The following is a 15612-nucleotide window of genomic DNA, read 5'->3' as shown; positions in this document are numbered from 1 at the left end:
TAAAGCCACAACGACAATAAAGCAAGCTGCCACACTTGTATGTACGTAAACAAATTAATCAATATGTCTACACATATGTCCATACAAGCAGCGGAGAGAAACGCACAAACACATGCATATATCTGAGATACTCCCAAAAGTATGCAATCATCTGTGGAAGTATCACTCACATATACACGCGCATATGGCTATGCGAGAAGCTATAATAATCGTGCATCTGTAGTTATAGCTGAGAAATTTATAGCTGGTAAACGAGTAGTAAATTCTAGAAATAGAAACGCCTAGAAGTATGCGAACGAGACATCACAGAGTATAAAAGGAGTTAAAGCTGAGTAAGCAGTAATCAGTTTGATTTAAGCACGCTATCTGTTGAGAAGTAGAAGTGTTATTGTGAAAGTAGTCTAATAAAGTCCATTTTGCATTATCGAATATTGGAGTTATTTATTCAACAGTTTAGTGATTCGAACGTTAGCAGAAGGTTGAGAATAAGAGGAATTGAACTAAATTCGTTACAATACTTTACTTGAAAGTAGCAAAAAAAGAATCCTAAAAATTGTTCCAATTTTTCCAGCCTTTGGAAAAAATATTTCTTTGAATCTGGGATACATTAAAAAACTTAATATTTTCTCGAGTTTTCTTTAATTAGTTTTATTATTTTTATTTCAGGAATTAAACAAGACAGTAAAAATTACATAACTATGAAACATATGGTATATTTAAATTTTATTCATGTACTAATCATATGTGTGTATATAAGCATGTCCGTTATATAAATACCAAGTACATTTTTTCTTTAACGCCTTTTTACATTTAAACCGGAACTGTTTATAATCTTTTGCACTTAATGCTTTTTTAATCTAATATTAAATTTCGGTTTTCAGAAACAAAGATAAATCTCTTCTCAAATTAATGGCAGGTTTTATACAGAAATAAAAAAATTTTACTCAATTCATAGAAAATTTCTTCAATCTATAGTCACTTTTTTTAGGAAGTGATTTCCTCATTTTAGGTAAGTGCTTTTTTCTGAGTGTTTCCTCCTATTCTGAACAATGTTCGAGAAAGCGGTTATAGGGGAAAATTAGGTACGAGTATTATGAATGTGTGTGAGAGGGAGAATTCTCTACCGTTACTTAGGACTTTTTTCAATTGTCAAATTAAAGGGAATGCTTCGAAATAGTTAAAGGAAATTGGTTCTTTTAACTCTAGAAAGATACCGTTATTTTTTTACCCTAGAAAGATAACGTACGTCTGAGAGACGTGTTCAAATTTAAGGAACTTACATATATGATATATATTCACTTGTTTTAAATGTTTTTTAAAGAAAAATATTATTTTTTTAATATACTAAAAATTAAGTTTATTTGTCTTGGACTTGTCCTTACAAAAATCAGTTTTTTTCTAAGGACCTTAGTTTATAGCAAAAAAATTAAAATAAAATACATATTTTTGTACTTCAATTGAATGAATTAACTGTTTTAAACTATACTTTCGCGGATGACGGTGCAATTGTCATAAGTGGAAAGTGCCTTCCAACGATTAGCTCTTTAATGGATCGGGCCCTTCGGGATATTCATAACTGGGCATCTAATGTCGAGTTGACAGTCAACGCGGATAAGATGGATATGGTCTTGTTTACAAAGAGGTACAAGGTCCCAAATTGTATCAGGCCTAAGTTAGGAGGGGTGACCCTACAGGAGAAACCTTGCACAAAATATATAGGATAGGATGATTCTGCTGCAGCAGTTAGCTGTCATGGAATCTCAACGTGGAGGAGAGGGTGAAGAGGGCTTCAACGGCACTTTATGCATGTAAAAGAATGCTAAGGTGTACGTGGGGCTTATCGCCCTCTCTTTCTCATTGGGTTTTTACAGCGATTGTAAGCCCCATTCTATACTATGGAGTTCTTGTTTAGTGGAAAGCCACGCAAAAAAAAACATACCTCAAAAAATTAGAGGGGGTATGCAGACTATCAATGCTTAGCATTACGGGAGCCCTGAAAACAACCCCGACAGCTGCACTGTATGCCATTCTGCATATTCCACCTGTAGACCTGGTAGCAAAGAACATAGCATTAACAACTGCAACCAGCTCGGTGCCTCGGGGCAGCTTGAGCACCGACCATAAGGCCATAGTAGTATAACGTCATCAACCGCAAGACGAAAAGACTACCTGATTCCCTATCTGCGCTTTGAAAGCGATCTTAAGGCCACAATAGAGGTGGACGCTTGGCTCAAATGGCGGACGAGGCGATACATGTGTACACAGATGGTTCCAAAGTAGTGGAAGGAGTGGGGTCTGCGGTATACTGTGCTGATCCGAAAAAAAAAACAGATCCTACAGGCTCACGGATTACTGTAACGTTTCCAAAGCGGAAATAGTAGCCGTAACCAAAGCAGTAGAAACCCTGGAAGAAAATAGCCCAAGCTGCAATCGTGTTAACTTTTATATTGACAGTCAAGCAGCAATTAAGGCAATAATCTCTCATAGCACAGCCTCAAATGCATTTTAGAGTGTAAGCACTCCCTGGAGAGAATCGGGACAGGGAGAAGCATACATCTATATTGGGTCCCAGGGCATATGGGAATAGATGGGAATGAAAAGCGGATGAAATAGCTAAAAAGGGCGCATCCCGTGATTGCTCCGTAAACGTTCCAATTAGACTGGGCGAAATTAAGCGAAGGCGAGAGGTGCACATGATCGACCAAGCAGGAAAGGCGTGGGTTCAAGCGCGGGGCTGTAAAAAATTATGTGTAGGTCTTACAACCTTAGACTAACAAAGTTGCTTCTATTATTAAAAAGAGAGGACTGTAAACTCATGACGGGTATTCTGACTGGACACTGCCTTCTGGCGTCACATGCCTTTAAATTAGGCTTGGTCAGTGATAGCAGATGTAGAAAGTGCGGGCTGGAGGAGGAAACAATCGAGCACGTTCTGTGCTCGTGCCCTGCGCTTGTCAGGCTAAGACTCCAGCTATTAGGAGTGATACAGCTATCAGATCTAGAAACAGCAAGTGGCTTAAGTCCTAGGAAGCTTCTAGTATTTGCCAAGAGGACGGAGTTATTTTATAACATAGGTCCTGGTTTTTGATAGGGTTTTTCAGTTTGGTCGTTAAAACAAACTTCTGGTAACACTACGGACTTACCCAGTCTATGTGAGGTCCTCATGGACCGGCCAGTTCAACCTAACCTAACCTAAACTATACTTAAAAAAATATTAGCTAAAATTACCTTTTTCGGCAAAAATTACATATAAAATTAATCATGTCACGTAGTCACGTAAAAGATGACGATACGTTTCTTAGATATATTTTTAAAAAACAATCATATATATTTCAGCAAACAAAAAAGTTACTACTTCAAAACACCCCCCCACTGACAAGCTGGTAATGGTAGCTGAGAAAACTGAGAATGAGAATGTTCTCTCTTTACGATTGTGGGAGACTGAGAGCAAAATTAAAACGACGTACGTCTCACAGACTCTCTCACTAGGGTTAAGAAAGAACACTTATTTGTACAATTTTGTGCTAAAATATGTACATTCTACCACAATATTCTTTATCTTAAGTCGAAAAGTATATCTATCATAAGCAACGGAAGAGCTCTTGGTATATTTTAAGCAGCCATTCAGAAATTGCGCAAGGATTTTTTAAGAAGGCTTAAATCGATTTTGGCATATGACGAAAGATGAATTCAACTCGACTTGGCTGTCAGAAAATTGCTTTGCTTGGCAACTCCGGCGGATTTGTGTTATCACGCCGTCTTCTTCTTCTTATGCTTCTCTGTTGATGTTGCTGTGGCACCAATTCATTATTCATTTCAGTGAATACCATATGAAATGCAATACTGTGCATTGTTTATATTTATACTCAGTTGAGCAGAGCTCACAGAGTATATTAAGTTTGATTGGATAACGGTTGGTTGTACATATATAAAGGAATCGAGATAGATATAGACTTCCATATATCAAAATAATCAGGATCGAAAAAAAATTTGATTGAGCCATGTCCGTCCGTCCGTCCGTCCGTCCGTCCGTCCGTCCGTTAACACGATAACTTGAGTAAATTTTGAGGTATCTTGATGAAATTTGGTATGTAGGTTCCTGAGCACTCATCTCAGATCGCTATTTAAAATGAACGATATCGGACTATAACCACGCCCACTTTTTCGATATCGAAAATTTCGAAAAACCGAAAAAGTGCGATAATTCATTACAAAAGACCGATAAAGCGACGAAACTTGGTAGATGAGTTGAACTTATGACGCAAAATATAAAATTAGTAAAATTGTGGACAATGGGCGTGGCACCGCCCACTTTTTAAAGAAGGTAATTTATAATTTTGCAAGCTGTAATTTGGCAGTGGTTGAAGATATCATGATGAAATTTGGCAGGAACGTTACTCTTATTACTGCATGTACGCTTAATAAAAATTAGCAAAATCGGAGAAGGACCACGCCCACTTTTAAAAAAAAATTTTTTTAAAGTAAAATTTTAACAAAAAATTTAATATCTTTACAGTATATAAGTAAATTATGTCAAGATTCAACTCCAGTAATGATATGGTGCAACAAAATACAAAAATAAAAGAAAATTTAAAAATGGGCGTGGCTCCGCCCTTTTTCATTTAATTTGTCTAGGATACTTTTAATGCCATAAATCGAACAAAAATTAACCAATCCTTTTGAAATTTGGTAGGGGCATAGATTTTATGGCGCTAACTATTTTCTGTGAAAATGGGCGAAATCGGTTGATGCCACGCCCAGTTTTTATACACAGTCGTCCGTCTGTCCTTCCGCATAGCCGTTAACACGATAACTTGAGCAAAAATCGATATATCTTTACTAAACTCAGTTCACGTACTTATCTGAACCCACTTTACCTTGGTATGAAAAATGAACGAAATCCGACTATGACCACGCCCACTTTTTCGATATCGAAAATTGCGGAAAATGAAAAAAATGCAATAATTCTATACCAAATACGAAAAAAGGGATGAAACATGGTAAGGTAATTGGATTGTTTTATTGACGCGAAATATAACTTTAGAAAAAACTTTATAAAATGGTTGTGACACCTACCATATTAAGTAGAAGAAAATGAAAAAGTTCTGCAGGGCGAAATAAAACACCCTTAAAATCTTGCCAGGTATTACATATATAAATAAATTAGCGGTATCCAACCGATAATGTTCTGGGTCACCCTAGTCCACATTTTGGACGATATCTGGAAAACGCCTTCACATATACAACTACCACCACTCCCTTTTAAAACTCTCATTAGTACCTTTAATTTGATACCCAAATCGTACAAACTCATTCTAGAGTCACCCCTGGTCCACCTTTATGGCGATATCTCGAAAAGGCGTCCACCTATAGAACTAAGCCCCACACCCTTTTAAAATACTCATTAACACCTTTCTTTTGATACCCATATCGTACAAACAAATTCTAGGGTCACCCCTGGTCCACCTTTATGGCGATATCTCGAAACGGCGTCCACCTATGGAACTAAGGATTACTCCCTTTTAAAATACTCATTAATACCTTTAATTTGATATCCATATCGTACAAACGCATTCTAGAATCACCCCTGGTCCACATTTATGGCGATATTTCGAAAAGGCGACCACCTATAGAACTAAGGCCCACTCCCTTTTAAAATACTCATTAACACCATTCGTTTGATGCCCATATTGTACAAACAAATTCTAGGGTCACCCCTGGTCCACCTTTATGGCGATATCTCGAAACGGCGTCCACCTATGGAACTAAGGATTACTCCCTTTTAAAATACTCATTAACACCTTTCTTTTGATACCCATATCGTACAAACAAATTCTAGGGTTACCCCTGGTCCACCTTTATGGCGATATCTCGAAACGGCGTCCACCTATGGAACTTTTTTTTTTAAAATACTCATTAATACCTTTAATTTGATATCCATATCGTACAAACGCATTCTAGAATCACCCCTGGTCCACCTTTATGACGATATCTCGAAACGGCGTCCACCTATAGAACTAAGGCCCACTCCCTTTTAAAATACTCATTAACACCTTTCGTTTTATGCCCATATTGTGCAAACGCATTCTAGAGTCACCCCTGGTCCATCTTTACGGCGATATCTCGAAAAGGCTTCCATCTATAGAACTTAGGTCCACGCCCTTTTAAAATACTCATTAATACCTTTCATTTGATACCCATATCGTACAAACGCATTCTAGGGTCAACCCTGATCCACCTTTATGGCTATATCCCTAAATGGCGTCCACCTATAGAACTATGGCCCACTCCCTCATAAAATACTCTTTAATGCCTTTCATTTGATACACATGTCATAAAAACACATTCCAGGGTTTCCCTCGGTTCATTTTCCTACATGGTTATTTTCCCTTATGTTGTCACCATAGCTCTCAACTGAGTATGTAATGTTCGGTTACACCCGAACTTAACCTTCCTTACTTGTTTATTTTTTAATTTCAAACAAATTCGGAACAATATTTAAACTTTTCTATTTTTTAAACAAAGAGAAATGCGGAACGAAATTGCAATTAACCAAACAGCTGACTTCGAAAATTCGAAATGATAATTCCCCAATTTTTGTTCTCGCAAGGAGAAAAGAATTGGAGGAATTTTTCCGCGGGAATAAAAAAATCTGCGAGAACAAGATTACGAGGGAATATTTAGAATTGGGCTGAATATGTATTTGACTTTATTGTTGTAAATATTTTGGTTTATGATATTTTGATATAGACGCGGTCTATGAAAAGGTGGCTTAGGACTCAAAAAACAGCTGTTAAAAGCTGTTTCTCGCAATTTCTTTTTTGAGTCATAAGCCACCATTTCATAGACCGGGTCACATATATATTGGTGTGGGCTACAGCTACCCTGCAAAAATCGCTAGTACTCCATGCATGCATGTATGGAGTACTCGCTATGGACCAACCGAGTGCTCCAAACTTAACCATAATTCATACAAAAAATATGGTTCAATTAACATTGCGATGTCCTAGGACTGGACCATATCCTCCAGCTCCGCATTACATCAGAGTAATCCATGGAGTACCCACAGTCCAATAAACATCGTGTAGTGATTACAATCGTTAAAAACGAGCAATGATCGGCTTACAATATGTTCGTTCGAAACATGAGTTGGTCCATTGCTGCATTACAGTGGAGTATAATCGTAAGTACTCCAGTGGACCACATGATCCAACGATTTTTGAAGGGTGGATTAAAAGTTTTTAATAAACAACAATACTAAGGCCGGCAATAACTACAAAAGAAACAATTTTGAAATACGCAGTTAAGATTCATATAGTAACATTTTATTAGTTATGTTTTTGTGAAATATTTTAGCCTTTGGGTTTCCTCATAAAATAATCTTTTAAGCGCCTTTTATGGGCAGTATAAAATAGTACTTAGGAGGGCCCACAGAGTTAAAATATTGAGATTCGATACTTTTTTAAGTTAACAAGAGCTCGTCCAGGGGTTGAAGTTAATCCACAACAGAGATAACTTTTCCAGAAACAATTAGTTTCGGGATTTTTGCGAAGAGCTTCGTTGAATTCTTATTGGTAACAACCCATGTGGTTTTATACTCGGCTTATTATCCATAAGAAATAATTATTGTCAAATGTCCGGTTTGTAAACGTTTTGTTATTACCGTGTCATCGGCTTCTAATTGGTTTATAAGCGGCTTGTCATAGAACGGTTACACATTTGTTATCGATTTTATAAAAAAGCTTTACAGGTATCTGTGTCTTAACAAGCCGATGAGTCGTCATTAAGAAATCCCTAACATGTCGATAACAAACTGGTAAAACTCCGAAAAGAAATCGATTTTTGATAACGGTACCGATAATTTTTCCATAATACGGCGATAATAAATGTTATCCAATAAACAAAGCTAAAAGTTTCCTTAAACAAAATTGATATGCTTTTTTAAATATATCGATAACTTTTCGGTAAGTGATCGATAACTTTTTGATAACAAATCGATTAACACTCAATAACATATTGATAACATACCAGTCATTTTTCCATGATAAATCCGAAACATTTCGAAAACATAGATGACTCATCAATTAAAAGTCGATTTAAATTAATTTTATCTCATTTTATTTTATTATGTTATATTTTTTTAATTTACTTTTTTTTTTTATTTTACTTAAAATTTTTAACAACTAACTAAATTAACACTGTTAAATAACAATTGCAATGCAATTATCTTTTTTTTATAGGGGAAGACTTAAAAGAAGAAAACATTTACTCAAATTCGTAATATCGCTGAAAATCACAGTCGTCTAACCATTGTGTTTCCTTCCTTTCAATAATGAAAAAAGAAAAGTGATTCTGGTTTTTATAAATTTTATTTATGCCCCCAAATAGTTGTTAGCTTTACCCCATTGTACATTTATATAAGCAAGCATTAAACAAATTTTTGTGTGGGTTTCATGGACCACATTTGAATTTGCGAATCGTTTGCTATGCTCACACCCAATTGCTCTTTGATCCACATGCGCGCAACAGGCAAACACACACCAACACATCTACAAACGCACCAACAATGCAAATACCCAGCTAACAATTAATATCAAAACACCTTTCTCAAAAAGAATCGCAGAAGTGAAATAATACTGGCTAAAATGAAACGAGAAGAGTTAGACCCACCAATAAATATACGCAAATTATAACTCCCGTCTCTCGGTATTTTTGAACGAAAACTACTAATCCCAAAATTTTTTAGATATCTTGAAGAAATTCAATGAGCGGGTTTATTTGGGTATTCGATTGATCATTTTTCGGAATTGACCAGATCGGACCACTATACAATCTCCCATACAACCAACTCTTCAGATAAGAGGTGGGTGGCCATTTCTTCCTCACTTGCACAGCTAGAATCATGAAGTTTCACAACATGCTTACATACTTATAAGGCATATATTGTTGTCTGAAAGAATCGTCAAGATGCCTCTATATATAAAATACAGACATACAATCCATGCAACTGATTGTGCAGAATTTATGAGTTTTTTAGATTTTTTTTTTTTTTCAAATTATTCTTCAGCTACATTCATGAAAGTAACAAGGTCTTCGATACGTTCCGGTCCTTACTTGTCCATACAACTAATTGTGCAGAATTTATGAGTTTTTCAGATTTCTTTTTAAAAGTATTCTTCAGCTACATTCATGAAAGTTACAAGGTCTTCGATACGTTCCGGTCCTTACTTGTTTAATTTGGGGTAGTTTAACAATTTGTGAAATTACTGAATCTCGACTTGACCTTAAGTAAATTTCCTTTAATTGAAAATAAAAGTTAGATGAAAATATATAAATAAATAAATCGATAAGGTATTGAAAAATTGACTCTGATGCCAGGCCAGCAATTTTGTTACATAATATAAACCAGATATGCCTGCCATAACATTGTAATAATTTCTCTAATGCTTCTCAAACTCCTCTGAAGTTAAAAAACAAGCATGGAAAAAACTCTGCTCTCAAATTTCAGAAAATGTTGAAACTCAACTTGAATCTATGGACCTTGTTCCCTATTACTATGTTAAACGATGGCAACATACCATTTCACAGTTTCTTTCGCCTTCCTGTTTGACGTAACCTTAGAAACGCAAAGGCCAAACGAAAGCGATAGAGAATACTACAGCTAGACGAAATCGCTTAAAAACGATTCCTTTGTCTGAGCTAATGTTCGCAATACATAATGATGCCTTAAAAATTCCTTTTACCTTGGAGAATATATTTTTTTGCGCTTATTGGGTAACAACATGATACTACAATCATTTGGATATTCAATTAAATGTTATTGTATTAGTGCATGTTGTATTTGAAACTTTACTATTTTAAAATTTTCACTTTGCAAATAGTGAGAATAAATTTTAGAATTTAGTTGAATACGAGTATCGAGCCCCTGAAGTGCCTGCCCGGTTGGCTACGAAATTGCGGTGTGTCCGATGCGCAAGAAAAAATAAAAACAACTAAAAGCGAACGATCAAAAACAAAAACGGAAAACGTGCCGACCAACAACAACGACAGCAAGAACAATATTAAAACGAACGAATAGCAAACTTCAGCGGGTTGAAAGAAATATATAAAGAATTAAAAATTAAATTAAAAAAACGAAGAGGAGGAGAAATTACAGAAAGTAATATCAAAGATTTATATAAAGGCGAACAAGTAAAGAGAACGCCAAACGATCAACTATAGCATAAATAATTAAATAGAATTTAACGAATTAAGAATTCAAAAACAAAAAACGTATAACGAACGAATTGGATATTTTAAAAATCCAACAGTAAAATACGATAAATTTTTACAAAACATCAAAACACATATTAAAAACGGAAACACTTTTCAAAAATACCGTTATTAACCGAAAACGAAACCAAACCATATGTACGAGTAGACCGTTATAAAAATAGTAGTAAAAGTTTGGATAGCAACGTTAAAACGTAATGAAACATATCTTAACACATTAAACACAATTCTCAAAGTGTTTTTCTTGCAAATGTATAAAAGGGCTTATATAAATATTTATTTTAAAAACGTTTTTGGTGTGCGTGCCATATGCGGCCAAGTAAATTTTTAAAGAAGAAAAAAAAGCAAAAATACGCTTGCTAAGTTCATGGCTCAACGTATTTCAACGATTTTAAGAGCGAACAATAAAATTAAAAAAAAAACTTAGAACGAAAAATTAATTACTGTTGTTGTTGTTATTTTAGCTTAATACACATACATATCTATTATGCTTACGCTGATGAGTTGGTATGAAAAAAATAAAAGTTGTAACGCTGCACAAACGGAAATTAAAGAGGCAAGAACAACGCAATATAAACATAACAACAATTTACGACGCCTTAACAACACACAAAGTGTGCTCAAGAAACATATTTTTTATGAAATTAAACCTCCAGAACTACGATTGATGGGTTAACGTTAAACGTGTGAGTTAACGTAACTCTTTTTTTTTTAATGCAAAATTCAAAATTCGAATAAGAAACGAAAGAACGCGCGAAAAAGTAAGCTATTGAAAAAAAGAACAAATAGCTAAAAACAAACAAACGAAAAACAACAAACGAGCAAAAACCAAATAAACGTATGAGCCAACGAACGAAAAAACGAATAACGAAAAACAAAGCTTAAAAAACGCGAAAAAGAACGAACAACTAAAAACGGAAAGTTAAGGAGAGAGATCAAAGGACAGGCGCATAAAAAAACCACACAAAGATAGTACGTGAACTGTGCAGCAGCAGAAAGAGGCAGAAGAAAAACTAACAAGGCGGAACACTGCGGAAGTGTACGAAGTAGAAAGAAAAGAAAAGTTGAAGTAAAAGACTGCAAACAGAACAGAATTCAGTAAACAAGAATAAAAAGGTCAACAAGTGATTTAATAATTGTGTTTAAAGAACAAACCAAAAACAAAACACAAATCAAGCATATTTCTATAAAAATATATATATTACAGAAACTGAGATTTAAATTGTTATATAAAAGTAATATTTTCATATAGTCATTTTTCATAAATATTTACAATTAAATTAAACTTTGCATGTTTGTATTGTTAAAAATATAAAAAAGCATTGTTGTAACATTTTTTAAATGCATGCAAAATAAAAATAATAAATAGCAGCTTATTCGGTTAATAACGATAAGCGAATTAACGCGCAAAGTATAACAAAAGTAATATATAAAACAATAACAAAATAAACGAGTTCACGAAATAAAGACAAATTATAAAAAAATATATATATATAAAATTAATTGACATGTTAAATTATATAACAATAGAAATAATTAAATTAACAATCTAATTCAAAAGCTTTATAAGTTTAATAAAATATAAAAATTCTATAATTTTTATTTGATAACGGGGGCGCAACTAATAATTAACTAAATACGACAAAACATATGTAAACATAAAAACTAATTAAAAAATATATTAAGCTGAAGTGATAAATTATATATCAATAGAAATATTTAATAAAATATAAAAATTCTATATTTTTATTTTAATAAAACGAAAAAAACTTGTAAAAAATCACAAAAACACTATATATAAATACTAAAATATATACATAAGCCAAAATTAATTTACAAACAAAAATACTGTGAGTTTGAGTGCAGAAAAATAATATTTTTAAAGCGGTTTTTACTGTGAAAATAACGAATAACAACACAAACTCAAAAGCTTTCGAAACTAACGAATTTAGAAAACAAAACATTATACAAACAAAATATTTCTAGTGAAAGATTATTAATTTTTAAGAAAATGTTGACAAATATATGCTAAAGTATTGAGTGCCATTAAAAAATAACTATTTGAACAATATTTAAAAAGAAAAAACTACAGAAGAGTAAGTGATATTTTAGTGTAACTCAAAATATTGAAAACAAATTTTAATTAAGAAAGTCAATTATTATAACGCGCATTCTCAAAGAAAAGTAGTTTTAAAATAAATTTAAAACATATTGCAAAACTATCGTATATTCTAAAAATTTTGCATATACTTTTGCAAGGAGTGTAATAAAGACTTAAAACACTAGTCAATAGAAGCTATTAAATACCATTTTATATATAACTTTTTTATTTATATGCGAGTGAAGTTATAACTGTTAAGATTTTTAAGACGACAAACTGTAGTTACTGTTTTTTTTTTTTATTTAAAATGAAAAAAAATATTATTATTTATAAAAAATTGTTCACAACAATCTTTATGGATTTTATTAAGCTAGTAACTGATTGATATATATAAATGACTTGTTTTGGTTACCTATGCCAATAGAAAAAAACACAAATCCGCCCACATTCAACGGTGCTTCGTTGTAAGAACAATAAAAAAAATAAAAGTATAATAATAATACAAATAATAATAAAAGTTTTTTTAAGCGTACACATTTAAAAAATAGTGAGGAAAAATTGTGTGACAAAACTGTTTTTTTTTTGTGTGTTTTAAATTTAAAAATAAACACAAATAAACAATCTAAACAAATTTTTTTTGTTTAATAAATAAATAAAAAAATAAAAATTAAAGCTGAAGTTACTAATAATTGCAAAAAAAAACCCCAATACATAATTTTATTCCGCAAAACGGCGCACAAGCTGCAAAAACCAACATATTTATGAGAAAGTATAATTATCAAGCGTACCCGGCGTACCAGCGTACCACCAACGCACAACAACAACAGCAGCAACAACAAAATTTACAAAACATAATTAATCGCACAACGCAAGCATTACCGCAGCAACAAAAACGCCCGTACACTTCCTGCTATTGTGAGCAACAGCAAGAACACCGCCAACAACAACAACAACATACAAGCTTACCACCTCCACAACAGCTGCTGACAACGCCAATGGCAATGTCGCCACAACTGCAACTACCTACGCACGCTAATTACCAACAACAACAAACCCAGCAACTGATGCAGCAATCCCAGCTGCATCATCAACAGCAAGTTGTAGAACTGCAACAACAAAAACAAATGCAGTTGCAACAGCTGCTGGAGCAACAACAACAGTCAGAACAACATTTATCTAATGCTGCGAATTTGCCTGCATTACAACAACAACGCCAACAATGTGTAGCAATGAACCAAGTTGTTAATAGAGATTTCTTTGCTAACGACTTTTTGTCTTTTAATGAGCCTAGAAATAATAATAATTGTTGCATTGAAACAAATAATCAAAGCGCAAGTAATCGAAATGAAGTTTGTTTTCAAAAGCCTCACGACGACCAACAGCAGCAGCAGCAGCAGCAATTAACACAGCTGCAGCACATGTCACGTTTGCAACAACATCAACAGCAACAGCAATTTCAATTACAACAGCTGCAACAACAAAATCAATATAGCTGGAATTCTAATAATAATAATAGCAACAACAATAGTAATATCAATAAAAATATAAATATAAATAATAACCACAACAACAATAACACTAACGACCACTGCAATGCCCTAAATAATCAACAACAATTACATTTGCAACAGCTGCAGCGTATATTATTAGAGAAACAACAACAAAAACTTGCACATGAACACCAGCAGCATCAGCATCAACAACAAATACAAAGCACAGTTAATAACAATCGCAATAATTCCCAGTCAATTCACACATCCGCAGCCGTCAGCAATAATAGCGTATACAACAATGGCGACTTTAGAAGTAGCAGCGCTGATGACCTTGCCAACAAAATTGACGAGGCTGCCGCTGACAATCGATTCTCGATGGATGCTTGCGAAATAGCAAATTTTCTAGCTAATGAGCTTTTTATACAGCAGGTAGATAGATATTTTCCAAATGCATACATACATATGTATATATGTATGTATTTATAGATAGGAGAAGTGCAGACGCAATCTAGATAACACATTAATATGGGTAAAATTTAGCTAGGGAAAGGGTAGTTCTGGCCACTATTCTTCTTATTACTATTATATATGAATAAAGTTTTCATTACCTAGAATATATAAAATTTTCAAATAAATATTTACAAATCTACAACACTTTGTGACATCTAAAAAAAAGATTGAAAGTCATATCATAAATACATAATTTTCAACCCTTAACGAAAAATAGAAAATTATCAAAAAAATAAAAATAAAATAAAAAAAATTTTAAGCACTTCCTTTATATAAATGGACAAAAATCAGCGAAAAATGTCTCCTTATATAAAGACATATTCTTTTTAAACTTGGATTTTTAAATTTTGACATAGAAATTGCAAAAATATTTATGAGAAGTAAAAATAAAAAGGAAAGGAGATATTATTACTCAATCAGTTACGCTCCACCTTTATATTTTTACTTCTCATAAATATTTTTGCAATTTCTATGTCAAAATTTAAAAATCCAAGTTTAGCAAGAATATGTCTTTATATAAGGAGAAATTTTTCGCAGATTTTTGTCCATTTATATAAAGGAAGTGCTTAACATTTTTTTTATTTTATTTTTATTTTCTCTTTTTCTTACATTTTCTCGGTGTCTTAACCTATCTGTGAAGTTTTACAGTTGTATATATAAAAATCAATCCCAAAATTCCCTCCGTTCCGTTTGATTTTTCTAAATATCTCAGTCCGAGCGCCCTCTAGCTAAACTTTTTGTATTGTGTCATCGGCTGTCATCGACGTCTGAATTAAGCTCTAAATTTTTAGCCTCTAGCTAATCGAGAAGCTACTTAAAACCCGGTTTCAAATTTCCAAATTATTATATAATTTGTTCCTTTGTCACGTTGTCTTAACCTGTCTCTGAGGCTTCATGCTTGTAGCTCAATGAGAAGTTACTTTAAAATCGATCTCAAAACACCAAATTTCCACATTCTTATCTAAATATTTCGATCCGTTCGCCACCTAACGGGATTTTTTCTCCTTTTCTTAAATTTCCTCGTCGTATTATCCCATCTGTGAAGTTTTACAGTTGTAGCTCAATGAGAACTTACATAAAAATCAATCCCAAAATTCCCTCCGTTTCGTATGATTTTTCTAAATATCTCATCCCGTTCGCCCCCTAGCGAATCTTTTTGTATCATGTCATCGGCTGTCATCGCCTTCTGAATTAAGTTTGAAATTTCAAGTCTCTAGCTCATCAAGAAGTTACTTA

General features: G+C 33.4%; 1 protein-coding gene across 3 annotated transcripts in view; it reads left to right on the top strand.

The window, feature by feature from the left end:
• Positions 1–15612, top strand: part of kay (transcription factor kayak) — a 265831-nt gene that overhangs the window by 225770 nt on the left and 24449 nt on the right. Inside the window, exon 1 of one of the 3 annotated variants that reach the window (XM_067762713.1) lies at positions 9891–14295. The exons of the other annotated variants lie outside the window; for them this stretch is intronic. Within the exon in view, the coding sequence (XP_067618814.1) occupies positions 13135–14295 (1161 nt within the window). The 5' untranslated portion in view covers positions 9891–13134. Of the gene's footprint in view, positions 1–9890; positions 14296–15612 lie in introns of those variants that run through there. 3 annotated transcript variants of the gene reach the window in all.

Source organism: Eurosta solidaginis, chromosome 1 (assembly GCF_040869045.1).
Source record: "Eurosta solidaginis isolate ZX-2024a chromosome 1, ASM4086904v1, whole genome shotgun sequence".
NCBI lineage: Eukaryota > Metazoa > Arthropoda > Insecta > Diptera > Tephritidae > Eurosta > Eurosta solidaginis.
Note: the sequence above shows the minus strand (reverse complement) of the source record. Positions and strands in the feature narration are given on the sequence as shown.